The 10936-nt window shown below is 52.7% G+C and overlaps 2 protein-coding genes across 2 annotated transcripts; one reads left to right on the top strand and one right to left on the bottom strand.

Moving 5' to 3' along the window:
• The first annotated feature begins 922 nt into the window (after positions 1 to 922).
• On the top strand, positions 923 to 3682 carry LOC125543103 (serine carboxypeptidase II-1). The gene is made up of 9 exons (XM_048706348.2): positions 923 to 1397; positions 1499 to 1594; positions 1693 to 1785; positions 1919 to 2004; positions 2086 to 2349; positions 2555 to 2682; positions 2792 to 2887; positions 3053 to 3158; positions 3261 to 3682. The coding sequence occupies exons 1-9, from the start codon at positions 1037 to 1039 to the stop codon at positions 3423 to 3425; spliced, it is 1395 nt and encodes a 464-aa protein (XP_048562305.2). The 5' UTR covers positions 923 to 1036; the 3' UTR covers positions 3426 to 3682.
• A 327-nt stretch (positions 3683 to 4009) lies between these two features.
• On the bottom strand, positions 4010 to 5080 carry LOC125543104 (lectin). Its single transcript, XM_048706349.2, has 3 exons — positions 4785 to 5080; positions 4574 to 4692; positions 4010 to 4488 (listed from the first exon to the last, which is right to left on the bottom strand). Exons 1-3 carry the CDS (start codon positions 5022 to 5024, stop codon positions 4113 to 4115), a joined length of 735 nt encoding a protein of 244 aa, XP_048562306.1. The 5' UTR covers positions 5025 to 5080; the 3' UTR covers positions 4010 to 4112.
• Positions 5081 to 10936: the final 5856 nt, after the last annotated feature.

The following is a 10936-nucleotide window of genomic DNA, read 5'->3' as shown; positions in this document are numbered from 1 at the left end:
TCGAATACAGGCTGGCTTGCCGGCAAGCTATCCGGAGCCGACGCCATCGCCATCGCCAGGCCCTCCTTGCTCACCAGATTGGCCAACGTCGTCTCCCGACAAATCCGACAGGCGGAGAAAGAAGCCATGCACGAGGAGGTTGACGCCACAGTGGAGGAATTTAACTAGGCATCGACGATGACGTCGCCAACTCCGCGTCGGCCACGCCTGCCGCTGCTGCCAACACCGAGGTAAAGTAGACCATGGAAGGCCGCCGCCGCTTGGGTCGCAAGAAGGCCACCGCCACCGCCTCGCCAGCCTACACAACCAGTGACTTCCCGCTTTGCAGGCGAGTAGGCCATTGTGACCATCTATTCGCGCCCCAAAAATCAACCTTGATCCATGCTTGAGGCTACTCTTTCCCTTCTGTTGAAGCATATCCCTCTAGGGTTTAGGGCGGTCCAGTGAGCTTGCTGCCCGACATAGGAAAGACATGTTGTGGGAATGGGGTTCTGCAGCAGCCGACGATAGACTATGTTAGAATAGTCTAATCTAGTCCGCTATAGCTTAGTTGAAATATGTTCGAAATATGAATGTTTTCGTTTGGTTTATATGAAAATCATCCGGTTTGCATGTAATCCGTCCGGTTTTTTGAAACATGGTTTGAATTGTATGCAACTATAATTGGATGGCTGGATTCCGCATTAATGTCCATGGACTGATCCCCTATCTAGATGCGGTGTCGGTTTGGGTTCAGCGTTGGAGATGCCCTTAGTTATTTGATAAAGTTCATTTTTCTTCTCTTTTGGGGAAGATAAAGCTGTATTTTTGATGGAAAAAATAAATTCTGGTGGCCCATGGACAATGATCAATGATGAGCTGACGAGTGACGATGCAGTTGTCTACGCCACACGATCCAAACAGGAAATGTCCAATTAAACCAAACCACCACTCCACGCCTTCCACGCCTCCCCCACCCCTCTCACGAGTCGCCATTGGCTTGGCTCACTCCTCGCAGCACACAGCCCTGGTCTCCGTCGAGCCACCGCGAGCGCCAATGGCGGTGGCCGTGCTGCTGGCCGCCATCCTGGCGCTGTCCCCGCTGCCCCTTTCCCTCGCGTCCCCCTCTGCGGCGGCGGCGGCGGCCGACCGCATCACGCGCCTGCCGGGCCAGCCGCCGGTCAACTTCTCCATGTACTCGGGCTACGTCACCGTCGACGCCGCCGCGGGCCGCGCCCTCTTCTACTGGCTCGTCGAGGCCGCCGTCGCGAAGCCCGAGTCGGCGCCGCTCGTGCTCTGGCTCAACGGCGGGCCCGGCTGCTCCTCCGTCGGCTACGGCGCCTCCGAGGAGCTCGGAGCCTTCCGGATCAACGCCGACGGCAGGACGCTCTCCGTCAACCCCTACTCCTGGAACAAAAGTATATTCCCCTCTCCTTTCGCCGTTCGATCGCCCCGTCCGATCGGCAAATGTGTTGCGCTCTGACTCTGACACGGGGTGGATCGGTTCGCTGTGTCGCAGTGGCGAACGTGCTGTTCCTGGACGCCCCCGCCGGCGTTGGGTACTCCTACTCCAACACCAGTTCCGATCTGCTCAGCCCCGGCGACAACAAGACAGGTGAATTGAGATCAGACTACCCACTTGCCTCATGCTAGTGCTGCACTTGCTCTAGTGCATATGTGTTGTGCTGAATGAACACCAATGTTGCTGTGCAGCTCATGATTCGTACACTTTCCTGGTGAATTGGCTGGAGAGGTTTCCGCAGTACAAGTACCGCGATTTCTACATCGCCGGAGAGAGCTATGGAGGTAAACTGCAACCAAAATTGGTTCATTCTAGCATGGAGGCTCGGTTCTGAATTTAGCAGGAATCACATGTATAATATGGTTTATGTGCCACAGTGCCTGCATATTTACCCTTGCTGCCATGGCTGCTTTTCAGGGCACTATGTCCCTCAGCTGTCTCAGCTAGTGTACAGGAACAACAAGGGAGTGAGGAAGCCCATCCTGAACTTCAAAGGCTTCATGGTCAGAACTTCTTCAGCTCTTCTTTTGGTGCTCTCTTAAACTGTCTGGTCATCTTGTTCTTACACATGGTCTGGTATCTAGGTCGGAAATGCGGTCATTGATGATTACCATGATTTCGTTGGAACGTTCGAGTATTGGTGGACGCACGGGCTGATCTCTGATGACACCTATCAGAAGCTGCAGTTGGCTTGTGAATTTGATTCATCTGAGCACGCTTCTGACGCATGCAACAAGATTTATGATGTTGCTGAAGCTGAGGAAGGCCTGATCGACGCATACAGCATCTACACACCTACCTGTAAGAAGACCTCACTTCATAGGCGAAGGCAAATCAAGGGCCGCAGGGTGAGCTTATCTTATCAACTACTGAAACTATAGTTCTGCTGATAACTAAGCTAGTACTGTAGCAGAATGGTATGTTGGTACATTTGATTACTAATAATTACTATGCAGCTGTTTAAAGTACTGTTTAGACTCATCTCCGATTCCTATGGAACATAATAACATTTCATATTGTGCTTCCTAACAATATTTTTTGTTTAAAATGTAGCCCTGGTTGCCAAGAGGATATGATCCCTGCACTGAACAGTACTCCACGAAGTACTATAATCTACCAGAAGTGCAGAAAGCTTTTCGTGCCAATGTCACTGGAATACCGTATGCCTGGACCGGCTGCAGGTCTGTTCAACTGGTTTCATCTTGTTTTACTCACAACCAGTTCACCGTGCCTGACCATAAAGCCTGCTTGCTAATGGAAGTTTGCACTAAACTTATCCATATTTCACAGTGATGTCTTGTTTGAATATTGGAAAGATTCGCCGAGGTCCATGCTTCCTATTTACCGTGAACTGATTGCAGCTGGCATAAGAATATGGGTCTTCAGGTACACCAAATTTATATCGAAAACATGATTTATGCTGGATCATAAATCCTTAACAATGTTGCCAATGTTGATATATATGATCATCATTGACTGTATGGCTCACAGTATTAAGTAGCCCGCCTGTCCTTCTGAGGTGTTAATTGTTTAAATTGGGAAATTTGACAGTGGTGATGCCGATTCCGTAGTACCCCTCACTGGTACAAGATACTCCATTGATGCACTATATCTTCTGACCGTCACTAATTGGTATCCGTGGTATGATGAGGAAGAGGTTAGTCAGAAACAGTACTGAAGCAACACCGACAGTTTTATTCCCCTGTTCACTTTGCTACATCTATGCTCACCATTCTCTAATGGTGTGGATCTTGCTTAGGTTGCTGGTTGGTGCCAAGTGTACAAAGGTTTGACGTTGGTGACAATCCGAGGCGCAGGACATGAGGTTCCCCTCCATCGTCCACGGCAAGCCTTGAAGCTTTTTGAGCATTTCTTGCAAGATAAGCCCATGCCTCGGCCTGTACCTAGCATTCAGTCATTTTAGAATTTTCTTCCACTTAAAACGGAAGATCAGCTCATGAAACCATGTTGTACAATTTCAAGTTCGGTACCCACATTTTCAGTTGAACAGATTTTCTCTGTTCATTTGATATCCGTTGAGAAATCGGAACAGAATCCCATTAAATTGGGACAATTAGAGCTTTGTTTTCAGTTTCATGAGCTCTGAGGTCACAATGTAATTTGAATCACACTTGCTTATTTGACACAATAAAATGTGACCATGCCACTGTTATCTGTTAAGCAACTGTACCACCCTTGATCATGTTGCAGGCTTGAATTCTCCCTGACCCTGTTACTGACATGATCCAATCAACAAACATGTCAAGGAACGTGTTAAGCTTGTAATGTGTTAACCTAGCTGAGTGGTGATTTATAAGCTTTATGCCTTCTCTAAGTCAGTCCTCTGTAGCGACTTGTATTTAGATAAATATTTGAGTAATTTTTTGTCAGCTTGGCATATGTTACAGAAAGAACAGAAGTTAGTGCAGCACTGAATAAATGACAGTCTTTTTGTAGTCAGACAATCAGTACTCAGTGGTTATCTCAACCAAGGAAAGTGATCTCATATTCATTCAAAACTCTTGATATTATTCCCATGCACCAAACTGATCTTAGCGTAGTCGACAAAGAAAAGTAAACGATGGTTGGTAACAAAACACAACCAGATCATTCATTCTTTTGGGGTGATCTTGATGCCCTTGATGAGGAGCCCCCTCTTCCACTGCCCACCATCATACTCAAACATGGATATCTCAGCCTCTCCATTCTGCCCCTTGTGTGGCTTAACCTCCCCAACCTTGACCAGCAGCCACTTCCCCCTGGGCTTCTCCTCCAGGTTCTCCTTGTGCTGCTGGATCGTCCCGTCGGGGAACTTGAGCCGGAGGTTCACCGGCGTCAACCATCCATAGGCCGGGTCGTCAAGCTTCACCTCGAAGAAGACCTCGTAGGTGACTCCTGGCGTGAGGTGGGACAGCTCCAGCTTCCCTTGGACCTCCAGCCAGCAGACGTTCTGCAGCGCCACCGTCTCGATTCCGGCTTCGGCGTCGCTGATGATAACATTTCAGGTTCAGAACAGCACATTAAGTATGCATACATAATTACATATACACGTGTTTATGATTCTTAACTAACCTTCCTTCTTTCAGTGGGTGCCAAGTCCAGTATTTGGGGTCTTCACTCCAGGTGATGTGTAGGCCTCTGGGGAACAGCATGAAGCAGTTGTGCCTGGTCCTCTCATCTACCCAGTACTTCTGCATCATCGCAAAAAGTTAAGCGTGTTCAGAAAGCAAAATCTTATGATATTTTATAGCATATATCAGTTCAATGTAGAGAAGAAGTAGACCTTTGTTTTCCCGGCCAAGAAGATCCCCGTGGAGACCTGATCTTCCAGCGCGGTTACGTTGGCGACATGCTCCCCGGCGACGATCTCCCGGAACATGTGAGGAGCCGGCGCCCTCTTGGACTGCGCCTGGTTGGCGGTGTCAGAAGTAGTAGAAGCGCTGAGCGCCGTCGGCGCGACACGGCCATCCCCGGTGGGCGACGAGGCGGTGGACGCCTCCTGTCTCGACGGCGCCGCCCCCATGGCTGGTTGGTGTCTCTGAAGTCTGAACTTCTCGTTGGTTTCTCTAAAGTCTGAACTTCTCGTTGGGTGCAATGCAACACCAGTTCAAGCCGGCGGTGGCATATATATAGCCGCAGGATGGCTAGAAGCATCACGGTTTCGTGGTAAAGGAGTGGACACGGAATTTGATGACCTTTTGGCGCCTACGGTCGTGCGCTGGTCGGCATGAGAGAGCTGTCCAAGATGATAATGTTGGCAAAGAAGATGGCATCGGGATAACATTAACAGCGGCCGAGAAAATGCGGCGGAGAACATCAGATTCCGTAAACTTTGCCTTTTCCTCGCGCTTTGAGCTGAGCTCGGCATCTGATTCCATGATCCAGGGGATGAAGCTTGTGCCACGCACGGAAGAATCCGCCTTCTTTTTCGCAGCATGCTACCGTAGCATTGATGCTTCGGTCGACGGTATTGTCGCGACACACGGAGCGACGCGTCGTCATGGCGGATACAATCTTATCTGGTCTGTAGTCTGTGGTGTACGTAGAACCAACTACTATGTCCTGATTCAAGTCTGATTGGAGCTGCTCCTCCGAGGACGCAAACCTGTACCCATTTCGTTTTCAGTGTACGCAGAAACTTCACGGATGCGCTTGCGATGAACCGGCCGACGCAAACGGACTTTGGTCTGCTTTTTGTCTGGCCCTTTTCTTATTTTGTTGGCAAGTGCGCGCAACCAGGCGACATATTTCATCAGTGCCACCTGTATACGGCCATATTACCTACATAATTTTTGCATACAAATCTAAGCATTGCCTAAAGTTTAAATCACATAGTTTTTACATCATAATATTAAATGGTTTATCATCAAATGAAAATATTATAGTTTACAAAACAAATAAAATTTAAATTGTATCAAATATATTGAACGACAAAGCTAGCGTTAGATCCGAACTCCTCTATCACCGTTAGATTCGGATCCCAGGCTAACCATAGCGCACACCAGATTCAACTGATCGCTGACATTCTAGATGTAACGAAATCACTAATTAAGGAGTATCCGTTGCGAAGAACACTCCACTTTCCCATGTTACGAGAAGCACAACCATGCCTCTCACGAAAGCACAACCATGCCTCTCGCGGAAGCAAAACCGTGACTCTCGCGAAAGAAAAAAAAATAAAAAACGCGTTTTGTTTTTCCCTTTCCGAGAGGCACGGCCGTGACTCTCGCGAAAGCACAACCGTGCCTCTCGCGGAAGCAAAACCGTGACTCTCGCGGAAGCAAAACCGTGACTCTCGCGAAAGAAAAAAAAACAGAAAACGTATTTTTTTTCCGTTTTCGAAAGGCACGGCCGTGACTCTCGCTAAAGCACAACCGTGCCTCTTGCGAAAAAAAACCGTGACTTTCGCGAAAGAAAAAGAAAAAAGAAAACGCGTTTTTTTCGTGCAATTTTTTTTCGTTTTTTTGATCGAAAAGCTTAGGAAGACCGGGAGAAAACCAAAACGTCGAAAAAACCCAGGAAAAAAACCGTTTAAAAAGCTGGAAACGCGTGCAAAAAAAATAAAAAAACAAAATCCGGAGGAAGCGTCCAGAGCGCGACACGTGGCGAATGGCTGAGAGCGCGCCAAGTTGCGCTGGTCGTTGCGAGGCTCCCGAAGGAGCGCTCGTGAAGAGCATCTCCAGCCGGCCCCTCAGGATGCCCCCCACGAGCACTTTTTAAACGCCGGCGCCTAATTTTTCACCCAGTCGGGATCCCAAGACCTGAAATAGCGTCGGATTTGGCCGAAACTACGCCTGGCGGTACCAACCGAAACCCAAAAAGCCGGGGCGCAGCTGGGGGCGCCGGCGCTCTTTTTTTGCATGCAAAGCCCCCACATGTCGGCCTCTCTCCTCACTCTCTCTCGTCTTTTCCTCGCGAACGGCGCCGGAGTCCGCGCGGCCCGTCTGCGCCACCGCCTTGCTGGCGGAGCTGAGGCAACGGCGCCGGCCACGGGCGGCCCCGGCACCGGACGCACCGCCCCGAGCGTCCCCGGCACCGGGCGCGCTGGCCACGGGCGGCCCCGGCACCGGGCGCACCGGCCCCGAGCGTGCCGACCACGGGCGGCCCCGGCACCGCGTGCACCGGCCCCGAGCGTGGCGACCAGCCGACCACGGGTGTCCGCCGTCTCCCTCGTCTTCTCCGCCGCCGCGTCCTTGGTCTCCTTGGTCCTTCCCGCGGCCGTGTCCGCCATCTCACTCGCGCTCCCGTACTCATTGAGCTTCTCCCCCGCGGTTCCCATGGCGCCGGTGGAGTGGCTGTCGTGGGGTGGTGGTTGTGTCCCGGACGCCGCCGGAGAAGGTGTCGCGGACGGCGCCCAGAAGGGAGCGCGCGCTCTCCTGCACGCTGCCGAAGACGCCGTCCTGGGCTGCTGGGCTCGTGCATATCCGGCCTGGCCGCGGTGAGCTCGTCGGGCTCGCCTGACCGCGGAGTAGCAAAGTAGCCAAGCAGCAGCATCTCACGTAGCAGCAGAAGCAGGGACACGGGCGCACGCGCAGCAGTTGGCTCGCGGGGGCACGGCCAGGGGCGCACGACCGCGCGCGGGAGCGGAGCTCCAGCCATGGTGTCCGAAGCGCTGCAGGGGTCGAGGCAGCCGAGGAGAGTCGGGGGCGAGCAGATCGACGGGACTTGCAGAGGCGTCTGAGGTTGAAGAAGGGTCCGATCCCGTTGATGGCGAGGCGGGAAGCGAAGGGTAGGGAGGCGGAGCACGGAGGGGAAGGAGAGCGCGGCGGCGAGAAAGAGAAGCAGCGGGCCAGCACGCCTCGTCGCCTCCTGTGCTGCCGGGGGCCGAACGACTGGAAGAAATTTCAGCCTTAAAGTAAAATTCTCGCCGGCACCCTGCCAAGAGGCGAAAAAAATGCCTCCTGGGGAGGGGGGGGGGGGGGGGGGCAACGGCCGGAGATGCTCTAACTAGTTGCTCCCTAGATGTAATATTTTTGGTCATAAACTTAATCAAATTTTGTGAGGTTCGACTTTCAAACAACATGTACATATACATTTTAAAACGAAAGGATTGTACTTGTACCAAAATATAAGACTTGTTTCTGATACAAGGGAATATAAAAAAGGACTTGTATTTGTTTTACAAAGGGAATAGTTTTTTTTTGGCAAGTCAAAGCTGGCTCTCACGTGAGGTAAACATATACGGGTTGGACTGGTGGCGGGCAGTGACGTCCACGTCTCTCCCCAATCCTCACCTCTCGTCCAGCCGGCATGCATGCATGCATGCGGCCACTGGTACGGCGACACGTTTGCTGGCACGCGTCGGGACGCGGCAGCGTGGCGCTCACAGCTCCGCGAGGCTGTTGTGTTGTTTGACCGATCGATCTTATCGGAACCAGCCAGCCAGCAGCAAACGGCGGCGACGACGATGCACCGTCGCTATAAATAGGTATTACCTCCAACCAAATCAAGAGATCCGCGTATAATCGATGGGTGATCTGGTGCGGCTGTTCTATGGCGTGGCGTTCGTGGCCGTCGCCGGCGTCTTCTTCCTCACCCTTCACCTCTACCTCGCGCCCCTCCTCTACCTCTGCTCCAGCTAGCGACGGGCGGCCTTGTGGCCGCGCGGGTCGGCCTCAGCAGGGGCGGTAGCTGGCGGGATGTGATCCTGGCTGTGGCCTGCAGTGGTTGTTAGGCCGGCGCTTTGTGGTTGGCCGGTTCGTGCTCGTCTCCGGAAGAAATTATATTTCTGGTCTTAGCCGGATCCGGCGACGGCGATGCGCGGGCGTCGCAATCTTTCCTGGAAGCATCGTCCGGGAGCTGTGCTCCTTCCCTCTCCTCGCGGCCATGGCTTCGGAAGTTGTGCTCCTTCCCTCTCCCATGGCCATGGCTTAGGAGGGGAACTTAAATCCGTTGGATCAGGCGATGGCGACATCTTCACGTCTTTCTACTCTTAGGGGCATCGTCTCTAACTCGAAGCAGCCTACGATCAAGAGACCGGCGGATGGCGGCGTCTTGCCCGCGTGCTTCGCTGAGGTGGCTGTTCTGAGGTGTTGGCTTCTTTTGGCGACGATGATGGCATCAGGAGGAGTTGGGGTCGAGGCTTGGCTTCGATAGCCGGATTAGTGTGTTTGATGTGCTTTTACGCGGTTTGCTTTGTTGTTGCCAAATCGGAAATGCGATTGGGCAAGTCCAGGTAGAGGTAGTGACAATGACATTAGATCGTTTGCGAAGGGCTCGGTTGCTCTGAACCCTGCATATTCTCCTTGTCAATTGTGATACTCGTCGTCAAAGTTAAAGTTGTTTAGTTTCTTTAACACAATACAGACGCAAGCGCTCAAACATACACGTATACATTTTCCATCTTTATGAATACACGAACACCTTTTTTTTATGAGCATTTTTGAGAGACTGAGTCGGCATATCATCTCGAGAGTTACGAAGTCACCGTAGACACTTCGTCGTCGATGGAAACATCTCCTTTAATTGAATGCGCATCGCTGGAAATCCTGAAATATATCCAGGAATAATGACGACAGAAACCAGAAATAATGACGACGGAAACGTCTTCTTTCATTGAATACACATCGCCGAAAATCCTGAAATATATTTAAAAATAATGTGAGCATCAGAATTTGAACCCTGATAAACTGAAATACCATTGAAACCAATACTATTGAACCCTGAGGGCATCTTCAGCCGTTCAGCCCCCCAGAGCGCCTAAATAGAGCGGCCTGGGGGCGTGCCGGCGCTAGTTCGGCCTCTGGGGGTGACCTAGCTCCCAGTCACGCCCCCAAGCGTCGGCCCCAGGATGCGGGAAATTTAAACTTGGTCGTTCCCGCTCTCAAAAGACGCAACAAATCCGATGATCGGACGTAGTCTGGCGTTAAAAAAACAGAGCGCCGCACGCCGCAAGTTCGCGTGCGCAATGATTCACTCGGCGGGGTCGGCTCCAGGTGTTGGCGGAGTCGGCGTGCGCGGGCTCGGCGGTGTCGGAGCTGCTTCGGTGCTGGGCTGTGTCGGCGCGACTTCGGCACTGCTGGGCGGCGATGTAGAGGCGCCGTTCGGGCTTGGCATCCGTGTGGTCGTGGGCGCGGGAGCTTGCGTCCTCGGCGTTGCCGTCTGCTTCTGGTTCAGGATGAGGCCGCGCTCCGCCATGTACCACGCCCTGAGTTGCTCGTCGTTGCTCTGGAGTATGTCCGCCCCGCCCATCAGAAAAGCCATATCGGTGTTCCTCTTCTTCGCGGCGACGTTCGTCCGGAGTAGGTCGAGCTTGATGGCGCTATTCTTCATCAGCGACGACCACCGCGCCTCGGTCTTCTCTTCACGTAGGACGGTCCGGGCCTGGGCGTCGGCGAGGCAATGCTCGATGAACTCCTGCACTCGCGCCGTTGCCACGTCGGCGTTTTTCCACTTCTTTGCCAATTTGTGGCCGTCCGGTCGCCCCTCTGACGCGCCCGGAGTCGTCGCGTCCGGCTTGTATGTCTCCTTGGCCTTGTCGAGGGTACGTTGGACTTCCGCCCATTTCTCGCATTTGTCAATGCGCTTGTAGACGTGGAGGTGCTTGAAGTCGGCGTCTTGGTTGTCGCGCCGATACATGGTGAACATACGCAGCAGCTGCGCGGAGGAACAAACAGTTGGCGGGCGGCGGACGTTGACGACGAAGAGATGCGGGCGAACGACGTGCGTACCTGATCCTCAACGCTGGCGCCACTCTCCGGGCGAGCCGCGACCTCCTCGACGATTCCATGCCATTTGTTGCACGCCAACTGGATACGCCCCTAATGGTTCGCCATCGCCTTGGAGCCGCGCTGCATGTAGACGCCTTTGAAGTACGGGTCAACGAGCTTCCGCTCGTCGAACTCGGCCTTGATGCGGTCTCAGTACGTCTCGAAGCTCTGGTTCGTACCGGTGATCGGGTCGAGGCAGACGACTTTCCAAGCTTCGGCGAGGCAT

Source organism: Triticum urartu, chromosome 3A (genome assembly GCF_056163025.1).
Source record: "Triticum urartu cultivar PI428250 chromosome 3A, HENAU_Tu73, whole genome shotgun sequence".
Taxonomy (NCBI): domain Eukaryota; kingdom Viridiplantae; phylum Streptophyta; class Magnoliopsida; order Poales; family Poaceae; genus Triticum; species Triticum urartu.
Note: the sequence above shows the minus strand (reverse complement) of the source record. Positions and strands in the feature narration are given on the sequence as shown.